General features: G+C 49.7%; 3 protein-coding genes across 3 annotated transcripts; 1 reads left to right on the forward strand and 2 right to left on the reverse strand.

The window, feature by feature from the left end:
- The first annotated feature begins 200 nt into the window (after positions 1-200).
- Positions 201-4,377, forward strand: LOC135645776 (bifunctional nitrilase/nitrile hydratase NIT4A-like). The gene is made up of 5 exons (XM_065164490.1): positions 201-534; positions 1,400-1,579; positions 1,817-2,110; positions 3,223-3,504; positions 4,013-4,377. Exons 1-5 carry the CDS (start codon positions 216-218, stop codon positions 4,159-4,161), a joined length of 1,224 nt encoding a protein of 407 aa, XP_065020562.1. The 5' UTR covers positions 201-215; the 3' UTR covers positions 4,162-4,377.
- LOC135645758 (putative pentatricopeptide repeat-containing protein At5g37570) lies at positions 3,107-6,630 on the reverse strand. The gene is made up of 3 exons (XM_065164430.1): positions 6,580-6,630; positions 4,834-6,476; positions 3,107-4,760 (listed from the first exon to the last, which is right to left on the reverse strand). Exons 1-3 carry the CDS (start codon positions 6,628-6,630, stop codon positions 4,610-4,612), a joined length of 1,845 nt encoding a protein of 614 aa, XP_065020502.1. The 3' UTR covers positions 3,107-4,609.
- Positions 6,631-10,367: 3,737 nt separating this feature from the next.
- On the reverse strand, positions 10,368-23,887 carry LOC135645761 (uncharacterized). The gene is made up of 5 exons (XM_065164443.1): positions 23,597-23,887; positions 22,128-22,504; positions 21,660-22,049; positions 20,195-21,539; positions 10,368-10,961 (listed from the first exon to the last, which is right to left on the reverse strand). The coding sequence occupies exons 1-5, from the start codon at positions 23,885-23,887 to the stop codon at positions 10,368-10,370; spliced, it is 2,997 nt and encodes a 998-aa protein (XP_065020515.1).
- Positions 23,888-25,315: the final 1,428 nt, after the last annotated feature.

The following is a 25,315-nucleotide window of genomic DNA, read 5'->3' on the forward strand; positions in this document are numbered from 1 at the left end:
CAAATTCTCGAAACAGTCCTCGAGGAAAGATAATGATGTGAAGAATTCGTCGTTCCCACGAAAAAAAGAAAAGTGGACAGTTTGAGCAGTGTAAACGACAAGATGGAATTCAAGCGCTGATCGTCCACGTTGTTGGACGCCGGCGCCTAATCCACAACACGCTGAAGCACCACGTGGTCCGCACGTGCTTGAAACGACGGTTGTGGTGTGCTTGGATGGGTTGGTGTTTGCTCTCCACTCCGAAGCAGATAGCCGCCACCAGTGTTTCCGTCTTCGCCGCTGGAGCCCACCTCTCGTGCGCCAACGTTGACACCAGCTCGCCCGCGACGAGTTCGTCGTGGACTACCTCCGCAAGAAGCACGGCTACGGCAAGTAGGTCATCCCCCTCTTCCCAGATGGCTTTGGTCCCGTCCTCCGCCGTCGGATCCCCTCTGATCGCGGAGGTCGACATGGGAGGCTCCGATCCCTCCTCCACCGTCCGCGCCACCGTCGTGCAGGCCTCCACCGTCTTCTACGACACCCCCGCCACCCTTGGTAACTTTTTATGCTGCATCTCGTGATTCTTTTCGGTCTTCTGTGGCGCTTTTGATTTTGAGATGAAGCGGTTCTTGATTTCTTGTCCGCTGCTTTTAGCTGTTTATGGAGCGCTTTGCATTTCGTCGTGAACTCCGCGGGTACAAATCGTTACAATGATCGAACCCCGATCGTTATTGTTAATGTTCCCCTTTGCTCCGTGTGATACATGAATTCTCGAAATTGGATGTAAACATAATACAGGTACAAATCAAAGCGTGGTGAAGAGGATGTGAGATCTTGAACCATAGATATGCTTGTAAGGGGACTGTGAGATTAGAGGGTTTTATAGCATTTTCATCTCTATTATAGGGTTGCAAAACAGTTCTGCAGTGTGGATGTGGAGCCAAGTCCTCTTCTATAGAGCACGTTGACTGATTTGCCAACTGTTGCCTTTTTCGTAGGACTGCAGAAATTTCTTGAGGTCATTTGAGAAAGGAGGACAGACAAGGAGGGATCGACAGGATTTCTTTTACCAACTTCTACTTCCAAAATTTAATTTTAAATTAGCCAGATTCGTTGTTTTCGCATTTGTCTTGTAACATCAGTCATTAGGTGTATAGCACAGCGCATTCAGCACCAAGTGAAATCATAGAGGAATGTATAATTTTGGATTAGTATCAGTTCATGTGCTGAAAATCTCTATGAAGGGCTGGCTACACATGATCTTGAGAATGTCTCTGTGCTACATTGCTTAGTCTGTATGATTTAATAAATGATTATGCCAATCCTAACTTTGATTTTGTATCCATCAAATGGAAGCAATTTTTTTTTTCTTCTGCCCTTCTTGAGTTCCTGTCGCTGATTCTGGCATTATCTCTTGCAGATAAGGCAGAGAGGCTGGTTGCAGAAGCTGCTTCTTATGGGTCACAGTTAGTTGTTTTCCCTGAAGCATTCATTGGCGGATATCCTCGTGGTTCTACATATGGTGTCACTATAGGTAGCCGTTCAGCCAAGGGACAGGAGGAATTTCGGAAGTATCATGCTGCTGCAATTGATGTGCCTGGTATCATCTAATACTATGTGGATGCCATTTGATATATGAAATAAAAACGACTAGAGATTGTTGACATGTTAATATTTGATATACTTTTGGCATGTAGATCATGGTTTACAAGATGTAGATCATGTGAACGGATGATGGCCTTTTTCTAGCCATTGTCATTTGCGAATTCGTAGGATGGATTTTCATGAAAGCTTTTAGCCATATGGTTGTCTGATTCTGACAATGTTAAGTATGCAGGCCCTGAGGTTGATCGCTTGGCAGCATTGGCCGGGAAGTATAAGATCTTTCTGGTCATGGGTGTCATTGAGAGGGCTGGATATACACTTTATTGTACGGTCCTTTTCTTTGATCCTCAGGGTCAATACCTCGGAAAACACCGCAAACTCATGCCTACAGCACTAGAACGTATAATATGGGGCTTTGGAGATGGATCAACTATTCCAGTTTTTGAAACACCTATGGGAAAGATAGGTGCACTTATATGCTGGGAAAATAGAATGCCACTTCTGAGAACGGCATTGTATGGTAAAGGTAAGTTTCTCCATATATGTTTTATATGCCAATGGAATGACTATCCTGAATGCCATTTCTTTTTTATTTTGCTGAATATCCTCCAAGATGTGTTGAATGTTTTATTTCTCTGGCATGTTTTACTTAGTTGGATGATCGGCCATATACTGGAATATCTGTAAAGCTCTAGTTCCTATCCATTTGGCCAAGAAAGGAGTTGAATTCTATTGTGTTTTTTAGGTTATTTTAAACCAGTGTAAGGGCACAAACTTGAACTGATGTAATTTAGTCAAGGAAATCTATCTTCATTTTTGCTCGAACTGATATATGAAACTTGTCTAACAAACTTAAGCAAAAGCTTCAACTAATGGTAAAGTTATTAGATTAGACACTTATACATTGCGAGAATCATTAAATATTCAACTAAACATTAAAAAAAATTAAAATCGTGATGTTCATACCCAATAAAAGTTGTGACCCTTTTGTAATGTGAAATATAAAGGGAGTTTTAGATGGCTCTAGGTCAATATCATGACTAGATGTAGAATGAAGGTAGAAGAAAAGACGAAAATAAACAAACAAAGTGTTTTGCTTATATGTACAATGAAGCTAGAAGATGTACAATGAAGTTGACTGACACAGGATGATAGGTAAATTATCTTTATTTGTTGTGATATACATCAAAGAATGGAGGAGCCATGATAATGCTTTCAACTCATATATATTTGAATGCTGTGTTGCCTTCCAGCATGTTAGCTTTTGGCTGGCAGGGGTCTGTAAAATGTAGATATTTGTGGCTTGCTTATGATTGTTTATCAAATATGAGTTCACAAAAGGGGGACAAGGCTTGATCCTTTTGCAATATAGATTTTAGTGTGGAAAAGATTCTCTTCGACGATCTTTCTTATGATTGTTAAACATTTTCAGCATGCATTTCATTTGTCTTGACGTAGTGTCATTTGGTGGTCATTTTTTGCATTTGTTGATGGGATATGCTTATACTGCGTTTAACATTGATAAACAATTTTATTTTATTAATAATCCATCAATCAGATGGTGTGCTTTTGTAGAAGGAAAAAAGAAAAGAAAGAAGAAACAAATCCTTTACTGTTGCCTGTACCATTGTTCTGCAGGCGTTGAAATATATTGTGCTCCCACAGCAGATGCCAGGGATGTTTGGCAAGCTTCCATGGTGCATATTGCTCTTGAGGGTGGCTGCTTTGTGCTGTCCGCAAACCAGTTTTGCAGGAGAAAGGACTATCCTCCACCACCTGACTATGTCTTTGCAGGTGCAGAGGAAGAACCATCGATGGATTCTGTTGTGTGTGCTGGAGGAAGCGTCATCGTTTCACCATCAGGCGCAGTCTTGGCTGGTCCCAACTACGAAGGAGAGGCCCTCATCTCAGCGGATCTAGGTATGAAAATTACTGCATAAAGATAACACTTGAACATTTTGTCATCTGGAATGAGGCCATGAATTAAAAGATATTTGCAAATTTTTACCTGGATTTGTTCAGATGAAGTAGAACGTGAAAACATGAAGGTATACGAAAAGCAAACTTTCAGACCTAGATCTGCATATTAATTCATGCAGAAAAAAATAGCATATATAACATTTGATTTGTTCAGACAAGGAAAATGAAACTTTGCAGTTGCAAACAGAAGTAAAATGTGAAAGACATGTAAGTATATGAAAATCAACCTTCACAACCTAGATCTGCATATTAATTCATGTGGAAAAATATAGCTTATAACATCAGCAATCTATATTCCACATCTTGAGCAGGATGAATGATGCAATGAAATGGGAATAGTTAGGAATGGTCCTTCACCTGTGAAAACTCAACAGTTGAATTCTGTACTCCATATTTTCATTACCTTGCATCTAAACAAAAGATAAGTCTCTTACCACATGATATGTAGATCTTGGAGAAATCGTGCGAGCCAAGTTTGTTTTCGATGTGGTTGGACACTACTCGAGGCCTGAGGTGCTGAGCCTGACTGTGAAAGAAGATCCACAGAACCCCGTCTCCTTCACATCTGCTGAGAAGACTGAAAGCACACAGAAATGACACCACTTATGTTTTCTGTAATCTGCAGACCACCACTGTAAGTGGTTGCAATCTTTATCCTTTCAGATTGTGTGTTTTATAGTGGCAACCGATTCATATCGTCTTTTGTGCAGAAGACTATTAGCTCTGAACGTTCTGTTGACCCAATGTTGTGTACATTTAAACATGATCAAAATTTGAAGCAGACTTTTCTTGTGTCTGCCGATTGATGTTTTACTACCACTGCATCTTGGATTGATCTTCAAGTATGCTCCAGCCCCGCTTCCATGAACCTTTGAGATCAGCTTGCCAACACCATGGCAATCACTGCATACTCTAAGCTGCTTCTTGATGACGGTAATGGCAGCCTCGGAGCTCGTTTTCAAGAGCCCCGAAAGCAATGGTCAACTTCTCACCATGCACAGACACCACTTGCTCATCCTCCTCGTCTTCCTTTGTTTTATCTCCATCAGCTTGAGGAAGAACTTGGTGTGCCATTCGGTTCTATCATGCTCATACCAGGCGTCTTGGCTACTCCATTTATCAGCATCCTGCCTCTGACTTCCTTGGCATCATCCCAGCGACCGGCTGTCGCGTAGATGTTGGATAGCAGGACGTACCTGTCGAACAAAATTGATAGGATCATCTAAACCAGCATTATGAGAATCCACATCACAATATCTGTGGAGTTACCGGCCGCTGTGCCCCGGTTGAAGGTGAAGAAGGTGTCTGCCAACACCATCTGCAACCTCGCAGTTCCTGTGAATCCTGCACCCACCAAGCAGAGCCCCCAAGGCAGGCGCGCTGGGCTCCATCGGCATCGCTCTTGTAAGCTCCGCTGCCTCCTCGAACAAGCCCGCGCGTGCCAAGAGATCGATGACGCATCCATAGTGCTCCAGCTTCGGATCGATTCCATGGCTATCCTTCATGCAGCTCAGCATCCGCCTGCCTTCTTTCACCATTCCCGCGTGACTAAAGGCGGTGAGAACCATCACGAACGTGATGTCGTCCGGCCTCACGCCGCTCTTGGTCATTTCATCAAACAGCTGAAGCGCTTCATCAGCACGTCCGTGGATGGCCATTCCGCCGATCATTGCGTTCCATGCAAGCAGATCCTTTTGCTCGATGGCGTAGAAGATCTCCGCTGCGCGTGATATGCTTCCGCACTTCGCGTACATGTCTACCAAAGCGGTGCTCAGGATGGTATTGAGCTTTATCTTGTGCTCTTCCATGGATGCGTGGAGTTGCTCCCCTTGATCCAAAGCTCCCGAGTGCGCGCAGGCTGATAACAAGCTCACCATCGTCGCGTCGGTCGGCTTCTCGTCGGTGCGCCTCATCTCATCGAATAGCGCAAGAGCTTCTTCGGAGCACCCGCTTTGCGCTAGACACGCCAACATCGTGTTCCACGAGATGATGTCGCGCTTCGGCATCTCGGCGAACACCCTGCGAGCCCCCTCGACATCCCCGCATTTCGCGTGAGCGGCGAGCATGGAGTTCCAAGAAACCACATTCCTCTGGGGCATTCCGGCGAACAGCTTTCGCGCATCGCTCAAGTCCCCCAGAATCGCACAACCATTTATCATCGTGTTCCACGAGACAACATCCTTGCGCTCCATCCTATCGAAGACGCCCCGCGCGAGGTCCAACTCTCCGGCTTTGACGTACCCGTCGATCATGGCATTCCAGCAGACGGTCTCCCGGTCGTCGCACTGGTCGAACACCCGGCGAGCGGCGCCAAGATCCTTACACTCGGAGTACGCATGAATCAAGGCACTCTGTATGTAAGGATCGAGCTCCAGCCCGGTCTTCACGATACGCGCATGCGCGGCGCAACCGTACGATTCCGACGCGCACGCTGCGCATGCCTTGAGAAGGAACGGGTACGTGAAGTTGTTGGGTAGAAAGCCTCCGCGGAGCATGGAACGGAAGACACGGATGGCTTCGTGAGGGTTCTCGCCAGAGGAGAGGCCTCGAATAAAGGTGTTCCAGTGGAGAACCGAGGGTCGGAGGAATTGAGAGAAGAGGGATTTGGCGTAGGAGGCGCCGCCATGAGCGGCGAGGGGATAAAGGGAGAGGAGAGTGGCGGCGGTGGAGGAGGAGAGGGACGGGTCGAGCTTGAGGAGGTGAGCGTGGGAGGTCGTCTCAGCTTGTTCGGAGGTCCGAATGGCGGGGATCTCCCTGGGGCGATGCTCGTCTCCGCTGAGGTGGTCGGGTGCGGCCTCGGACTCGGGGCGATATGGCGACTTCCTCCGGGCGGGGGCTCCTCCCCTGCGCGTCCCGGACGGGAGACCTCGGCTTGACACCTGCGCAAAGGTCAGGTCGGCTCGACCCGACCCCTCCGACGATCAAGTTAGAGAGATGCGGTGGCAATTGTTCGGGGAGTCCAGCTTATCTTCTTCCCTCTGGCTAGGGGACGTTTATAGGGGGACTCGGTATTACCGGGCCCGTCGCCCCGTCGGACGGGGCCGTACCCCTGATGGCGTCCGACATCGCCGAGGATGTTGCGTAGGGGATTGGGGAATCGTAGGGTATGGGCGAGCTCCAACCGCTACCTACCTCTGTCTCGTCCACCTGTGCCGGGTCAACTGAGGGGCTGTGGGCTTAGTGAGGCTGACGTCCGGACGCAAGTTGTCACCCTCGTTGCTCTCCCTAGGGCGCCGCGCTCGTCCTCGTGCGGGAGGCGTTGCCAGGAGTGGGGTCTGCCAATTTTTGTCATATCATATCCCCCCCCCAAAGGAAGCCATGGCTCGGCATCGGACGGTGGGGATTCGAGGCATAGCTTTGATCGGTAAGCGGCGGTTCTCTTTCGTGGTTCGTGATTGAGGCACATCTCCGGGGCAAGTAGGCCGCGCTGCGTAGGGGCTATGGTCGGCATGGGGCCGGAGAGCACGTCTCGGACGGGCTGGCCGCGCCGAGGGGGTGGCCTCGGGAACATGCGACCGAGGAGCACGTCTCGGGCGGGCTGGCCGCGCCGAGGAGGTGGTCTCGGGAACATGAGGCTGAGGAGCACGTCTCGGACGGGCTGGCCGCGCCGAGGAGGTGGTCTCGGGAACATGAGGCCGAGGAGCACGTCTCGGGCGGGCTGGCCGCGCCGAGGAGGTGGTCTCGGGAACATGAGGCCGAGGAGCACGTCTCGGGCGGGCGGGCCGTGCCGAGGAGGTGGTCTCGGGAACATGAGGCCGAGGAGCACGTCTCGGGCAGGCTGGCCGCGCCGAGGAGGTGGTCTCGGGAACATGAGACCGAGGAGCACGTCTCGGGCGGGCTGGCCACGCCGAGGAGGTGGTCCCGGGAACATGAGGCCGAGGAGCACGTCTCGGGCGGGCGGGCCGCGCCGAGGAGGTGGTCTCGGGAACATGAGGCCGAGGAGCACGTCTCGGGCGGGCTGACCGCGCCGAGGAGGTGGTCTCGGGAACATGAGGCCGAGGAGCACGTCTCGGGCGGGCTGGCCACGCCGAGGAGGTGGTCCCGGGAACATGAGGCCGAGGAGCACGTCTCGGGCGGGCGGGCCGCGCCGAGGAGGTGGTCTCGGGAACATGAGGCCGAGGAGCACGTCTCGGGCGGGCGGGCCGCGCCGAGGAGGTGGTCTCGGGGACATGAGGCCGAGGAGCACGTCTCGGACGGGCTGGCCGCGCCGAGGAGGTGGTCTCGGGAACATGAGGCCGAGGAGCACGTCTCGGGCGGGCTGGCCGCGCCGAGGAGGTGGTCTCGGGGATATGAGGAAATATCGTCGTTCTTTTTAAGAGTCGAGGAGTCGCAGCGACCTTGGGCTCGCATTTATGAAGGGGTGTTCGTTGGTCTTCCCTGATTCGACGAGCGAGTGTGCGGATGAGCTGTTGGGCGCTATGGGGAGACGAAAGGACGTCTCTCCTGGCGGGATTTATTCCATATAAACGGCGAACTAGGCCCGTTTCACGATTCCTGTTGCTGAGTCTTGGGCCTTGTCGTCCTTTCTGTCTCTCCTTCCCTACGTTGTCACTCCCCAGTCGCTCTCCCGTCGTCCCTCTTGTTCGCCCCAAGGCCGGTAAGGATGCCCCTCTCGCCTGTCTCTTCACCTTCGTCTCTTGATAGAGCCCGGGAGTGCACGCCTCCGCCCTCCCCAGACGAGGAGGCGGTGCGAGCCCTTGAGGCTCTAATGTGGCCGCACGACCTCGACTCGGTGGTGAGCGGGTCGTTGCTGGAGAAGCTCCGGGAGTGTTATCACATCCCGGAGGAGTTTGTTCTGGTCGCACCTGATCCGGGGCAGCGGTCGTATGACCCAGTCCCTCGAGGTTTTGCGCTGACTCAAGATGCCCTAGAGGATGGGTTGCGCCTTCCCCTGCACCCCGTCACTGTCTCCTGTCTTTCTCTGTGGCGGATTTCGCCTTCCCAGGTGACGCCTAACTCATGGCGTTACCTGGTAGCGTTCTTAGGGGAGTGCTACTATGCTGATATCACCCCTACCCGAAACCTCTTTCTCTCTTGTTTCCGTCTTCTCAAGGGGCCGGGGGGTTACTTCGTGTCAGCCCGGGCTGGCTTTCGCGTCGGGGGAGCCCCTTCGAATAACAAAGGGTGGAAGGGGCGGTTTTTTTACGTTAGCTGGCTGAGGGATTGGGGCTTCGGAGTTCGGTGGGCGGTGAGGGTAATAGATAACACAGTCCCGGACTTGAACGACGAGGAGCGTCGGGATTCGAAGAGGCTTCGGGCGATCCTTCCCGGTTCTCAGGCCATCCGAGCTATGACCGAGGAGTGGCTGGCCGAGGCGGGTCTTAGCCCGGCCTTCGGGGGTATGTCTATAGCGGGTGTACTCTATGTCTTGTTTGTTTCCACAGTTTGTGATGGTTTGCTTATCCCCTTCGTAGGGATGAAGCTCCTGTCCCTCTGCGGTGGTCGCTCCTCGTCGGCTTCTTCCCCACGCCAGTCCGCTGCTTCCTCTCCACGCCCCTCGACCGACCCATTGCCCGGCTCGTCGGATGCTCCGTTAGAGATCCCAGAGGGCCGTCCGTCGAAGAAGGCAAAGACGACGGGTCCTGGGAGAGCCAAGGCAGGGGCCACTCCTTCGACGATCGTGGGCGCAAAGCGGACCGTTCGGGACGAAGGGCCTTCCCGAGTTGAAGGGCCCAGCCAAGGGGCGGCCGGGAAGAGGTCGAGCCTGCCCACGGTGGATGATCTGTGCGGGCTACGCACGGGGGCCGACGAGCCCTTATGGTCAGTGGTGATGGGCGAGCCCCGCCGGGGGAGGCTTCCGACCCGCTGGTCGCCCGATGGAAGGGGCTGTCCCGAGGGGACAAGGTATGGGCCGGGGGGGATCCCTCGGCCGCTTTTCTTCGAGGCGTGCTCCACCCCGACCTGGCTCGGGACCTATACACTCTGCCTTCGGAGGCCATGCTCAACAAGGCGGGGAGGTTTCTAACACTGGTAAGTGTTTTGTTAACTCCGGGCATCCCTGCGACTGTGCGCTGACCCTTCTTTTCCTGTGGCAGGGCTTCCACTATTCAACGGCGCTAATGGACTGAGTGCGCGATGCTGGCCAGGTAATCTGGAACCTCAGCGAGCGCAACTTTGAGCTGTGCCGCGAGCTAGAGGAGGTTCGGGCCGGGTCGGGGCCCGAGGCGGTAGCTGCCGCGGAAAAACGCGCGGCCGATTCTGAGGAGGAGGTGGCGCGCCTGAGAGCGGAGCTCGAGCGGTCGGGCGATTCGGTCAAGGAACTCCAGGATTTCCTCCGTTTGGATCGGGCCGAGCTCCGCCTGTTGAAGTCAGAGGCGCTTGGTCTCACCAAGAGGGCGGAGAAGGCCGAGGCTGAAGCCCGTGCTGCTTCCGAGGCGCTGGCCGAGGAGGTTCGCCTCCGCCCGTCAAAGGACAAGGAGGCGATCGAAGCCTATAAGAAGTCTGAGAACTTCGAGCTCGGACTGACCCGAATGGGACGAGTATCCTACGAGTACGGATACAGAATTGCCCTGGGTCGCTTCGGCTCGTGCCCTCCTGGCTCCGAGGTGGAAAGGGATCCGTTCGCCTCTCACCCCGTGGACTTGGAGGTGGACATGCCGGAGGACGTGCCTTTCGACGACCGCCCGCGGACTCCGGGAGAGTGATGAGTGTTTGTTTTTTGTATGTCGGAGTCGAGGTCGAGGGAGTGAGGGGTTTTGTATGAGTTTGGTTTCTGTTCCTCATGGTTTATGGTTCTGTATCCCCTCCTTTTTAATAAAATGATCTTTTCTTTCGCTTTCTGTGTTTGCGTAGTGCCTACATCTTCAGACGAAGTATTTCCTAAGGTTCTGTATGTTCCAAGTCCGGGGCACGGGGTCGCCATCCATTGTTGCGAGTCGGAACGTCCCCGGTCGGGATACTCCGATGACCCGATAGGGTCCCTCCCACTTCGGGGTCAGTTTCCCCCTTGCTTGGGTTGGGCGGCTGACCTCGATTTTGCGCAGGACCAGGTCCTCTAATTTTATTGATCGGGGTCGTACCCTCCGGTTGTAGACCCTCGCTACGGCTCTTTTGTAAGAAAGAGCTTTCTGGTGTGCGTTGGCCCGTCTTTCCTCGAGCAGGTCCAGGTTGGATCGGAGCCCTTCTCCTGAGGCCTCTTCGCCGTAGTCTGCCGTCCGCGGAGTCGGGATGGCTACTTCGGATGGCAATACGGCCTCGGTCCCGAACGTGAGGCTGTAGGGAGACTCCCCGGTCGGGGTCTTGGGGGTAGTGCGCAGCGCCCATAGGACGCTCGGGAGCTCGTCGATCCAAACCGATCGGGCAGCGGATACCCTTCTTTTGAGGCCGTCGACGATGGACCGGTTGGTTACCTCAGCTAGCCCATTCGCTTGGGGGTAAGCCACCGAGCTGAACCTCAGCTAAATTTTGTGCTTGGCGCAAAACTCTTGGAATCTCCTGTCGGCGAATTGAGGTCCATTGTCGGTGACGATGGACTGGGGCAGGCCGAACCGGGTTATGAGGTTTCTCCACACGAACCTTTCCACTTGTGACTCCGTAATGGTTGCTAGGGGCTCGGCTTCGACCCACCTGGTAAAGTAGTCCACTCCCACGATGATGTATTTCCGCTGGCCGGAGGCGGGTGGGAGAGGCCCGAGTATGTCCAGTCCCCATTGCGCGAATGGCCAGGCACAGTCGACGGGGGTGAACAGGACCGCAGGTCGTCGGGCGGTGCGGGCGTGCTTCTGGCACGAGCCGCACCGCCGCACGAAAGCTTTCGCGTCCTAGCGCATGGTCGGCCAGTAGTGTTAGGATCGAGAGCACTAAGAGGGGGGGGGGGTGAATTAGTGCAGCGGAAATCTTTTAGCGATTAAAAACAAAAGCTGCGTTCGTTCGATAAAAATCAGTTTTGAAGCAAAAGCCGACTCGAAGATAACTTATGACTAAGTGCAGTTTACGTCTAAACGTAGTTTACGTCTAAACACAATTTGCGTTTAAATGTAGTTTGCGTCAAAACGTAGTTTTACGTCTAAACGCAGATTTACGTCTAAACGCAGATTTACGGCTAAATGCAGATTTACGTCCAAACTCAGTTTACGTCTAAAACGTAGTTTTACGTTTAAACGTAGTTTACGTCTAAACGCAGTTTTATGTCTAAAGGCAGATTTACGTCTAAACGTAGATTTACGTCTAAACGCAGATTTACGTCTAAACTCAGATTTACGTCTAAACTCAGTTTACGTTTAAAACGTCTAAATACAGTTTGAGCAGTTTTACGTCTAAACGCAATTTTACGTCTAGATGCAGTTTCAAAAGGATCTGAACTTTAGAAACTCGTTCGTAAAAGCGCAGAAGACAGTTTTGCAGAATCAAGGCGTAAACGTAAACTGCAATGTAAATATCGTACGAAAACACTAGTTTACGTCTGAAAGCAGATTCGGACAGATCAGCACTTAGAAACTTGTTCGTGAAGGCGTAGAAGACAGTTTTGCAGAATCAAAACGTAAACGTAAACTGTAATGTACGAAAACACCGATTTACGTCTGAATGCAGATTCTGAAGGAACAGCACTTAGAACTTGTTCGTAAAAGCGCAGAAAGCAGTAGTTATGAAGGAGGTTTGCAGTAATGATAACGTGCTTAAAATAAACGCAAACCAGAGATTTAGAGTGGTTCGGTCAGTCTTGACCTACTCCACTTTTGGCTTCCTCCACCGACGAGGTCACCGACGTCAACTAGAGGCCTTCCTTCAATAGGCGAAGGCCAACTACCCTTTTACAGTTTCTCTCCTTTTGACGGGCTCAGGAGACAACCCTTACAATTCCTTTCTCTCCTCTCTTTACAACTCAAGACTTGAAGAACAGAGAAGAGGAGAACTTTAGGACTTTACACAAATTTGAGCTCTTAGAGTCACTGAAAAGATCAAGAATTCGGTATGGATCTGTATCTTTTCAGTGCTGAATGGGTGGGGTATTTATAGGCCCCAACCCAATTCAAATTTGGAGCTCAAAACGATCAAATCCCGGAATTCCGGGATCAGGCGGTTGCACCTCTTGACTGGAGAGGTTGCACCGCCTGGCAGAGCTCGAAGACTGAGCCCAGGCGGTGCCACCTCTTGACTGAGGCGGTTGCACCTCTCTGCCAGAGCTCGAAGACCGAGCTCAGGCGGTGCCACCTCTCTGTCAGGGAGGTTGCACCGCCCAGTCTTGCTCGAAGACTGAGCTCAGGCGGTGCCACCTCCTGGCTGGGGAGGTTGCACCACCCAGTCTCGCTGGGAGGCTTAGCCTAGGCGGTGCCACCTCCTGGCTGGGGCGGTGCCACCTCTTTCACTATTTCAGCTCACTTGGTTTGGCTCCAAACTTGGCCCAAACCAGTCCGAACTTGGGCCTAATTGGCCCCTACTTGGGTTATAGGATTAACACCTAATCCTAACCCTAATTAATGTGCTAACTATGATTTTAAAGACATTTTCTAAGCTATTACAAAGTCCGCAAGTCAAGACTTCTTCTAGCGAGCTTCCGGCAAACTTCCGGCGGTCTTCCGATGAACTCTCGGAAACCATTCTGCGGACTCCCGGCAAGCTCCTAGACTCACGATTTGTTCTTAGCGAGTTCCAACGAGCTTCTTCGGCAAGCTCCGATCTTTCTCGGCGAGCTCCGCGAACTCCCAACGAACCTTCTGGCGAGCTTCCGAAAAACCCTTCGGCAAGCTCCCAACTCATTCTCGGCTAGTTCCGGTAGCATTCCCGACGAACCTTCGGACTTCCGTCGAACTCTCGAACTCGCAACAAATCCTTCGCGCTTGACTCCGACACTTTGTTTCGCTTTATGTCTTCATCGTTATCATAGTTAATCCTGCACAATTAAAACAAAACTTCAATCGAGACAATTAATCCTAAGCAATTAACCAAGTTGTCCGGCATGTCATTGGTCCCTCGACGCTTCGTCTGATTCTTCGGCGCATCGTCCTCTCCTGCGGCCTATTGCCCAATCGGCCAGTTGACTCTGCAACTCCGATATCCTTGGCACAATAACCGCTCTTCTTGGCCCGATGCCCGAGTCCACGGCCCAAAGCCTTTTGTCGATACGTCGACCGATCCACCGGCCCGACGTCCAATCTTCTGACATGTTCCTCCGGTACAACATGATGTTCCTGCTTTAATTGTCTCATCCTGATCAAAGCATCCTGCGTCACTCAAAACGCATATTAAATCATAAACATATATCAAGTAGTTTCATCATCAAAATACGAGATTCAACAATCTCCCCCTTTTTGATGATGACAACTACTTGATGACGGAGTTAAACTTAACTCCCGGAGTTTAAACAAACTCCCCCTATGAATATGTCATATTGATAGAACCTTGAATTCAAACTAAATTCAAGTCATTGCAATATTCATCATGAATACTTGCAACACGTCAACATGAACATATGCATAAACTTATGCATAACATGTCATGTCATCAACATACTTTCATCAACATACTTCTCCCCCTTTGTCATCAACAAAAAGGAGAAGTATCACAATTGAGTGTTTGTGATATTGGTTTAACTTATTGCATGAAAAACATACTATCAAGTTTTATCATCATGCAATTTTGCTAGAAAATATAGCAAGTGTTACATCATGCTTAGAATATTCAGGCTATCAAGTTTCAGATATGCAAGTTCTACAGTATACAAGATAGCACTTTTAGAACATGCAAGCTAGCAATTTAGAGATGTTCAAGAAAGCAACTCTTGCTTCTTGAGATATGCAAATTTGTCAAGTTTTGCTAGATGTGCAAGTTAGCATTTTTGCCTCTTGAGATAGGCAAGATAGCACATTTGCTTCTTTTGAGATAGCAACTTTTCGCTTCTCTTTAGACTACAAGCTAGCAATTTTTTTACGATATACAAGTTAGCAAAAACTTCGAAAGCAAATGCAAGATAACTTTCTTGTGTAGGCTCATGATTATTGCTTCCTGTTGTAATGTGCAGGTTGCAAGTCTTGCTTCTTGAGATATTCAAGATGGTGATGTTCAAGAAGACAACTTTTGCTTCTTGAAATAAGCAAGTTAGCAATCTTTGCTACTTAAGATAGGCAAGCTAGCAATCAAGTTTTTGCATCTTCTTGACTTGTGCAAGCTAGCTATCTCCCCCTTTGTCATTGTCAAAAAGAAGGGAAAACCCTTTCTGTCAATTTCTAAATCATGACAAAGGTGAGTAATCATCCTTATTTCAAAATTTCATAATTGAGATAAACCTTGAATTCAAATCAAGGCAATTTTAATCAAGGTTCGTATCATATGCAATACATTACGTAGAAAGCATAAGTATTGCATGCATCATTTTAGCAACAAATCGTAGCATTTCATCACATGGCAAGATATCATCAAGTAGAATTACGATGCAAGTTCTTGATATCTTAACATGATGAAAATTCAAATATGGCACTTATAGTATCAATTCATATATTTCTCCCCCTTTATCATCAACAAAAGGAGAAGTAGCTCTAGCTATTTTAAAATATATGCAAGTTTTTATAACATGAAGCTATATTTTCATCACAACATATAAGCACAAAAGCATAGCAAGATTCTTAGGTTCAATCATGGCAATTCAATACTTGCTTCATGTGCAAGATTGCACTTGCTTTTCTTTGCATGTTCTAACTAGCAAAAGCTTTCTCCCCTTTGTTTTTGTCGAAAAGAAGGGAGAAATCAATGGCCAAAAATTTTTAATTATTATACAGGCCATATTACAAAATCTTGTCATGATATCAAGAAAGTTCAAGAAGGACATGATCCATTCAACAAATCCTTTTAATAGGGCAAAGGAATTATATAACCAAGAATCATGATTAAAATATTTCAATATCATAGATCAAGTCATGATTCGTGATTCATCATAAAGCAAATTAATTTTCAGTCATCACATAAGGCATTTAAAGAATTTTTGAAACATAGAAGAATGATTAATTTAAGCATTTAATGTTTCAATCAAAATCAAGTCATGAATACCAATACTTTCATATTGTGAGTATCAATTCATGAATACCAAAAGATATTATTTGTGATTTCAATTTTGCAAGATCATGATTATGATTTAGACATAACTTATTCAAATCAAATCGTCAACTTGAAACTCATAATCAAGTCATTAAAATTAATTTCGAAATTCACAAAATATCATGAAATCAAAAGACAAGTTGCATTTCATTTGAAGAACTCCTTTTTGATAAATGTAGGGAGCATAATGAACGATCTTGATTTATAAAGAGCTTTATGTCATAATTATCAAGATCATGATTTTTAATAATTATTCTCTTTAGCAAAAAAAATCACAAAAGCACTTTATTTTTGCATAAGAAATCTCATTGTATTATGATTTATAAATTCTTTTTCTGCACATGAATCATAGGAGATATGTATGTGAAACAAATCTTTGCAGGCAAAGACACTATCATTCATATTTCAAGATGGAATTTATAAGCAGGAATTATTTCATCAAATCCATTTTAGAAAAATATTTTTCAAAAGTGTATGAGAAAATCCGATTGTTAGGATACCAATTGGTAAGTGAATCCGAAAATGAAATTAGTACTTTCATGCATTCGGATAAGATTTTGCTATAGATTTTCAAGTTCAATTATGAAGATAAAACATGCTCATGATCATAAAAATTTATGTATCCAAAACATATAATTTCCAACATGTTATATGTAAAATCATCATGGCAATTAAGTGTTTTGAACATTGAATCAAGAATGTCCGAAAAATAATCTTAACACGTTCATGCATTCGAGCACATTTTTGCCATAGTTTTTCAAATATACTCATGAGAATAACACATGCTTATCATCGGCTTAAAATCTCATGCATAAAATTGTTAATCAAAATATTTAATTTCATCATTATGCATTTCTTCAAATCAAACATGATCTTTAATCAAAATCGAGAAATAACAATGGAAATCAACGTAATGCACATTATTACTTCTTAACCATGATTTCATATTTTCAATCAAGATCATTTTATTTGTTTATCATAAAATATGCAATATTATCATTTTCGAAATTACTTAGTATGATCATAATAATTTTTTTTTTAACATGTAATTTTTAAGAAAATTAATTCTAAACTAAAAGAGAAAAATACATCATGAAAGCATCAAGTAATTTCAAAATAAATTAGGGGGATTTCGATTACCTCATCATTGTAGGCTATAAAGGCATAGTTTGCCGCCTTGCTTTTGTTGACTTCCTCTTCTTCGGAGGAGCTCGATTCATCCCAATTTTTGTTCTTCTTCTTGCGTTTAAAGCAAGTAGTTCGATTCTTTTTGCTTTTTAATTTTCGTTTCATTTGTAGTTTAAGTTCACCATCACTTGAGCTTATGCTCGAGTGGTCTTCAAATGTTCTATGTCCCAAATCCTTCCTGTTCTTTGGAAGGTTGTTTTGTTCATCATTGTCCTCATCACTTGAGTCATCGCTCAAGTGGCATTCATTTGTCCAGAGTTCCAAATCCTTCCTGTTCCTTGGAAGGTAATTGTGTTCAACATGTTCATCATGTGCATTGTGCACCATTTCATATGTCATCAATGAACCAATTAGTTCTTCAAGTGGTAAGTTGTTTAGGTTTTTAGCTTCTTGTATTGCAGTTACTTTTGAATCCCACTTCTTAGAAAGAGAACGCAAAATCTTGTTTACGAGTTCAAAGTCCGAAAAACATTTTCCAAGAGCTCTTAAACTATTGACGACATCCGTGAAACGGGTGTACATGTCGCCTATAGTCTCGCTTGGTTGCATTCGAAAAAGCTCGAAATCATGCAATAAAAAGTTAACTTTCGAGTCTTTGACACTACTAGTTCCCTCGTGCGTGATTTCAAGTGTTCGCCAAATGTCAAAAGCTGTTTCGCACGTAGAAATCCGATTGAACTCATTTTTGTCCAAAGCGCAAAATAAGGCATTCATAGCCTTTGCGTTTAAAGAGAAATACTTCTTCTCCAAATCCGACCATTCGTTCGTCGGTTTAGAGGGAAGTTGAAAACTGTTTTCAACGATATTCCATAAATCCAGATTTAGAGAAATCAAGAAAACTCTCATTCGAGTTTTCCAATAAGTGTAGTCCAATCCGTTAAAGAACGGTGGACGAAAGACCGAAAAGCCCTCTTGAAGAGCCATTTCTCTTGGGTGTAAATCCAAAATGAGAAATACCCCGCTCTGATACCAATTATTAGGATCGAGAGCACGAAAAGGGGGGGGGGTGAATTAGTGCAGCGGAAATCTTTTAGCAATTAAAAACAAAAGCTGCGTTCGTTTGATAAAAATCAGTTTTGAAGCAAAAGCCGACTCAAAGATAACTTATGACTAAGTGCAGTTTACATCTAAACGTAGTTTACGTCTAAACACAATTTACGTTTAAATGCAGTTTGCGTCTAAACGCAGATTTACGTCTAAACGCAGATTTACGGCTAAACGCAGATTTACGTCCAAACTCAGTTTACGTCTAAAACGTAGTTTTACGTTTAAACGTAGTTTACGTCTAAACGCAGTTTTACGTCTAAAGGTAGATTTACGTCTAAACGCAGATTTACGTCTAAACGCAGATTTACGTCTAAACGCAGATTTACGTCTAAACTCAGATTTACGTCTAAACTCAGTTTACGTTTAAAACGTCTAAATACAGTTTGAGCAGTTTTACGTCTAAACGCAATTTTACGTCTAGACGCAGTTTCAAAAGGATCTGAACTTTAGAAACTCGTTCGTAAAAACGCAGAAGACAGTTTTGCAGAATCAAGGCGTAAACGTAAACTGCAATGTAAATATCGTACGAAAACACTAGTTTACGTCTGAAAGCAGATTCGGACAGATCAGCACTTAGAAACTTGTTCGTGAAGGCGTAGAAGACAGTTTTGCAGAATCAAAACGTAAACGTAAACTGTAATGTACGAAAACACCGATTTACGTCTGAATGCAGATTCTGAAGGAACAACACTTAGAACTTGTTCGTAAAAGCGCAGAAAGTAGTAGTTATGAAGGAGGTTTGCAGTAATGATAATGTGCTTAAAATAAACGCAAACCAGAGATTTAGAGTGGTTCGGTCAGTCTTGACCTACTCCACTTTTGGCTTCCTCCACCGACGAGGTCACCGACGTCAACTAGAGGCCTTCCTTCAATAGGCGAAGGCCAACTGCCCTTTTACAGTTTCTCTCCTTTTGACGGGCTCAGGAGACAACCCTTACAGATCCTTTCTCTCCTCTCTTTACAACTCAAGACTTGAAGAACAGAGAAGAGGAGAACTTTAGGACTTTACACAAATTTGAGCTCTTAGAGTCACTGAAAAGATCAAGAATTCGGTATGGATCTGTATCTTTTCAGTGCTGAATGGGTGGGGTATTTATAGGCCCCAACCCAATTCAAATTTGGAGCTCAAAACGATCAAATCCCGGAATTCCGGGATCAGGCGGTTGCACCTCTTGACTGGAGAGGTTGCACCGCCTGGCAGAGCTCGAAGACTGAGCCCAGGCGGTGCCACCTCTTGACTGAGGCGGTTGCACCTCTCTGCCAGAGCTCGAAGACCGAGCTCAGGCGGTGCCACCTCCTGTCAGGGAGGTTGCACTGCCCAGTCTTGCTCGAAGACTGAGCTCAGGCGGTGCCACCTCCTGGCTGGGGAGGTTGCACCGCCCAGTCTCGCTGGGAGGCTTAGCCTAGGCGGTGCCACCTCCTGGCTGGGGCGGTGCCACCTCTTTCACTATTTCAGCTCACTTGGTTTGGCTCCAAACTTGGCCCAAACCAGTCCGAACTTGGGCCTAATTGGCCCCTACTTGGGTTATAGGATTAACACCTAATCCTAACCCTAATTAATGTGCTAACTATGATTTTAAAGACATTTTCTAAGCTATTACAAAGTCCGCAAGTCAAGACTTCTTCTGGCGAGCTTCCGGCAAACTTCCGGCGGTCTTCCGATGAACTCTCGGAAACCATTCTGCGGACTCCCGGCAAGCTCCTAGACTTCATGATTTGTTCTTAGCGAGTTCCAACGAGCTTCTTCGGCAAGCTCCGATCTTTCTCGGCGAGCTCCGCGAACTCCCAACGAACCTTCCGGCGAGCTTCCGAAAAACCCTTCGGCAAGCTCCCAACTCATTCTCGGCTAGTTCCGGTAGCATTCCCGACGAACCTTCGGACTTCCGTCGAACTCTCGAACTCGCAACAAATCCTTCGCGCTTGACTCCGACACTTTGTTTCGCTTTATGTCTTCATCGTTATCATAGTTAATCCTGCACAATTAAAACAAAACTTCAATCGAGATAATTAATCCTAAGCAATTAACCAAGTTGTCCGGCATGTCATTGGTCCCTCGACGCTTCGTCTGATTCTTCGGCGCATCGTCCTCTCCTGCGGCCTATTGCCCAATCGGCCAGTTGACTCCGCAACTCCGATATCCTTGGCACAATAACCGCTCTTCTTGGCCCGATGCCCGAGTCCACGGCCCGAAGCCTTCTGTCGATACGTCGATCGATCCACCGGCCCGACGTCCAATCTTCTGACATGTTCCTCCGGTACAACATGATGTTCCTGCTTTAATTGTCTCATCCTGATCAAAGCATCCTACGTCACTCAAAACACATATTAAATCATAAACATATATCAAGTAGTTTCATCATCAAAATACGAGATTCAACAAGTAGTACCCCTGTCGGAGTATCTTGTGTGCTAGGGCTCGTTCGCATATGTGTTCCCCGCAGGCCCCTTCATGCATGTCGGACAGAATGGTCCGAGCTTCGTTCGGCTCTAGGTAGCGTAACAAGGGGCGCGAGAAGGACCGCTTGTACAACCGTCCTTCCTCTTCGACGTACCATGCCTGCGTCCGACGCAAGCGTCGAGCTGTGGTTTCATTGTCGGGTAGGGCCCCATCCCGCTTGAAGCGTAGCATCTCCTGTACCCAAGTGGCCGGCGCGCCGCCCGTGACCGTGGCGACGACCTCTATGGCTCGGTGGGGGAGCACTTCGGTCTCGGGTCGAGCCCAAGGGGCCGAGCCGGATGCCCATTTTGCCAAGGTGTCGGCTCGCTGGTTCTCGCTCTTGGGAACATTCGACAATTCAAAATGGGCGAACTTGGTGGCAAGGCTTTTTACCTGTGCCAGATATTTCGCCATAGTCGGGTCCCGGGCTTCGTATCCACCGTCGAGCTGCCTAGCCACCAGTTGTGAGTCGGTGATGACGCGTATGTCAGTCACCCGCATTTCCAGTGCCAACTGGAGCCCCGCCAGGAGAGCCTCGTATTCTGCCTCGTTGTTGGTGGCCCTGAACCCGAAACGGAAGGAGCGCTCGATCGAGCGGCCGTCAGGTGTCACCAGCACCAGCCCTGCGCCGGCGCCTTTTGCGTTGGCCGACCCGTCTACGTGGAGGGTCCACGTCTCACGTGGTGGCTCGAGTTCCTCGCCTGTGCTCGGGGTCAGCTCCGCAATGAAGTCTGCCACGGCCTGTGCTTTGATGGCGGTCCGCGGTATATACTGTATGTCGTGCTCGCCGAGCTCCACTGCCCATTTGAGGAGATGCCCTGCAATGTCGAATTTAGACAGAACAAGTCGGAGCGGCTGGTCAGTTATTACCTCTATCGGGTGGGCCTGGAAATAAGGGCGGAGTTTTCGCGCCGACAGGACGAGCGCCAGCGCCAGCTTTTCGATTGGCGGGTAGCGTTCTTCTGGCCCGCTCAGCATGTGGCTGACATAGTAGACCGGCAGTTGGTCGCTGGAATTTTCTTTGACCAGAACCGAACTGACCGCGTGCTGGGAGGCGGCGAGGTAGAGACTCAGTTTCTCCCCAGGGGAGACTGAAGTGAGTCGGGGGAGGTTGGCCAGGTGTTGTTTCATCCGCTCGAAGGCCCTCTCGCATTCCGTCGTCCATCGGAAGTTCTTCGGATCCTTCAGGGCCTGGAAGAAGGGGAGGCAGCGATCTCCCGATCGGGAAAGAAAACGTGATAACGCGACTAGCCTCCCGTTAAGGCGCTGCAGGTCTCTGATCGTCCGAGGAGGCTGCATGTCAATGATGGCCTGTATCTTTTCCGGGTTGGCGTCAATCCCTCTCTCATGTATGATGAATCCGAGGAATTTTCCTGAGGTCACGCCGAAGGCGCACTTGGCGGGGTTGAGGCGCAGGCCGAACCTTCGCAGGGTGTCGAATGTTTCAGCTAGGTCGGAAGGATGGGCCTCCGCCGTTCGGCTCTTTACGATCATGTCGTCGACATATATCTCCATGTTTCGTCCAATCTGATGGGCAAATATCCTGTTCACCGTCCTCTGGTAGGTTGCCCCGGCATTTTTCAACCCGAACGGCATGACTTTGTAAAAATATATCCCTTGCTCGGTGAGGAAGGCTGTGTGTTCTTGGTCTTCGGGTGCCATCTTGATCTGGTTGTACCCGGAGAATGCGTCCATAAACGAAAGACGGGCGTGGTCGGCCGTGACGTCAACTAGCTGGTCGATCTTCGGTAGGGGGTAGCAATCTTTTGGGCAAGCATTATTGAGACTGGTGTAGTCAATGCACATCCGCCAGCTTCCATTAGGCTTTTTGACAAAGACTACATTGGAGAGCCACTGTGGGTACCTTGCCTCTTCTATGAAACCGACCGTCAGAAGTCGGTTTACCTCTTCTCGGATGGCCAGTTGCCGATCCGGGGCCTGCCGCCTGGGTCTTTGTTTTACCGGGCGGGCGTCGGACGAGATGTTCAAGTGGTGCAGCGCGACTTCCGGGTGGACTCCGACTAGGTCAGTCGGCGTCCAAGCGAAGATGTCGGCGTTGGCTCGCAGAAGGCCGACGAGCTGCTGTTGCTCTTGTTCGGGCAGTCCCGACCCAATTTTGACTGTTTGGTCGGGCCTTCCTTCGATCAGTGGCAAGTCGATGGTGGATTCCTTCGGCTCGGGGCGGGGGGTCGGTTTTTTTCCCTCCCGGGGGTCTTCCAGCGGGGATTGGACCCTCGCTCTCTTGTTTAGTGACACAGCGGTCAAGTAGTAGCGCCTGGACTCCCAGGAGTTCCCCGCCACTTCCCCGACCCCATCGTGGGTCGGGAACTTGATGGTTTGGTAGTACGTCGAGATGACGGCTCGGGTCTTGTTGAGGGTTGGCCGTCCAAGGATGGCGTTGTATGCCGTGGGGAGGTCGACCACCAGAAAGGAGGTCATCACTGTTTTTGCCTTCGGGAAGACTCTCAAAGTTAGGGGCAGGGTGATGACCCCTAGTGACGAGATTGAGGCGCCGGTGAACCCCGTGAGTGTTGAGCGTACCGGCTTCATGTTCTCCTTTACCAGGCCGAGCTTTTGGAAGGCGTCCCAATAAAGTATATCGGCCGAGCTCCCAGTGTCAACCATGATCCTTCTCACTTGCGCGTTGGCGATTCTGGTTGATATTACCAACGCGTCATCATGTTCGGCTGGTTCAGGTTCCCCGGTCGGGAAGGTGACTTCGGGGCCTTTTTCATGTTTGGAAGCTTCAGCCCGGGAGGCCCTGGCGTATGCCCTTCCGCCCGCCATGGAACTTCCTCCGGACGCTGGTCCGCCGGTTATGACATCTATGTGTCGCTCGATGGGGCCCTCCGGGCGTGGCGAGAGCTCCTTATCTGGTCGGAGGTATGAGCCGAGGTGCCCTCGGCGGATGAGCTCCTCAATTTGCCTTTTTAGTTCTCGACACTCCTCGGTGTCGTGACCGGGCTGTCGGTGGAAACGACAGTATTTAGAGCGGTCCGCGAGTTCGCGCGGGCTCCTCATCGGGTAGGGGTCTTTGAGAAGGCCTTTCTCCTTAATGTGGAGAAATATTTCGGTCCGAGAGGAGTTCAGGCCCGGGGGAGGGGACCTAGGTGCCGCATCGTTGAGGCCGCCGACCCTACGCCGGGAGGTAGCGGGCTGTTGTTGTTGGGACTGCTCTGGCTTGACCCTCTTGCGCTCGTCGCGCTTCCCGACCATCCATGCCTCAGCAGCGATGTACTGGTTCGCACGCTGCAACATTTCGGGAACCGAAGTGGGGGGTCGCTCCACCAGAGACCAAAAGAATCGGGTAGGGCGCAGGCCCATCATGAATGCCTGCATCATCAAAGAAGGGTGAGCATCAGACAGCCCGCAGATTTGTGTGGTGAAGCGGTTCACAAAGTAAGAAAGGGGCTCATCCTCCCTCTGGTTGAGCCCGAGGAGTATCGCCACCGACGGCTTCGGCTTGGCATGAGCCAGGAAGTTAAGCTCAAAGTCCCTGGCCAACTGGTCGAAAGAGGCGATGGTCGCGGTCTTCAGATTGTTGTACCACGCTCGGGTTGGGCCCCGCAGGGTTATCGGGAACGCCCTGCACATCAGGGCATCGGACGTCCCGTATAGCGCCATTTGGGCGCGGAAAGCAGCTACGTGGTCCGTCGGATCGGTGGCACCGTCATAGGCATCTAATGACGGGAGCCGAAAATGCGGTGGGATTGCTTGCTCTTGAATCTCGGGGGTGAAGGGGGACCCCTGGTGTTGCTCAGCCCCCGGGTCTCCCCTGGTGTTGCTCAGCCCCCGGGTCTCCCCTGGTCCGGCGAACCTCACACTGCACCTCGTCCAGCCGGCGGCCTACGAGGCGTAGCTGGGCCCACAGGCCCTCCGCCGAGTCTGAAAGTGGGGCTACGGGCGTCGGGTGCGCCGCTGGTTCCTCCGCTCCTCGGCTCCCGGGTTGGGTCGATTGGTCCGGAGGCGAAACGAGAGACTCGGGGAGCGGTGCGGGGTTTTGAGCGACGGGCCGTTGCCGTGGTGGAGGTAGGATTGAGTGTGAAGACGTCGGGGGAGAGACCAGCGGGATGATGGTCTGCATCACTCCCGTAAGAGCCCGGACCTGGTGCGTAAGGTCGTAGAAGGCTTCGGGTGGCACGAGTGACGGGCCACTGGGATTGGCGATGGGCGGCGATAGACCCGGATCGTTGAACAATCGCCAATAGCGCTCCGAGATCGCAGCGGGGCGCTCGTCCCGAACCCCCTCCTGTTGGGGATGTTCTTCCGTTGCGTTGGTCGTGTGCGACCGGATGGCTGGGGGTCCGTCGGAGTGAGCCTGTTGATCGCTTAACATTCGGACCGGCCCTCCTTCTAGCGCCATTATGTTAGGGTAAACACCCTTTTTTTCTTAGCCGTGACCCGGGAGGTCGTCTCAGCTTGTTCGGAGGTCCGAATGGCGGGGATCTCCCTGGGGCGATGCTCGTCTCCGCTGAGGTGGTCGGGTGCGGCCTCGGACTCGGGGCGATGTGGCGACTTCCTCCGGGCGGGGGCTCCTCGCCTGTGCGTCCCGGACGGGAGACCTCGGCTTGACACCTGCGCAAAGGTCGGGTCGGCTCGACCCGACCCCTCCGACGATCAAGTTAGAGAGATGCGGTGGCGATTGTTCGGGGAGTCCAACTTATCTTCTTCCCTCTGGCTAGGGGACGTTTATAGGGGGACTCGGTATTACCGGGCCCGTCGCCCCGTCGGACGGGGTCGTACCCCTGATGGCGTCCGACATCGCCGAGGATGTTGCGTAGGGGATTGGGGAATCGCAGGGTATGGGCGAGCTCCAACCGCTACCTACCTCTGTCTCGTCCACCTGTGCCGGGTCAACTGAGGGGCTGTGGGCTTAGTGAGGCTGACGTCCGGACGCAAGCTGTCACCCTCGTTGCTCTCCCTGGGGCGCCGCGCCCGTCCTCGTGCGGGAGGCATTGCCAGGAGTGGGGTCTGCCATTTTTTGTCATATCAGTATCGACCTTGCATTTAGAGAAATTATTTTGAATAAGAAAAAAACTAAGTCTCTCGTAC

The sequence above is a fragment of the Musa acuminata genome, chromosome BXJ3-8 (assembly GCF_036884655.1).
Source record: "Musa acuminata AAA Group cultivar baxijiao chromosome BXJ3-8, Cavendish_Baxijiao_AAA, whole genome shotgun sequence".
Taxonomy (NCBI): domain Eukaryota; kingdom Viridiplantae; phylum Streptophyta; class Magnoliopsida; order Zingiberales; family Musaceae; genus Musa; species Musa acuminata.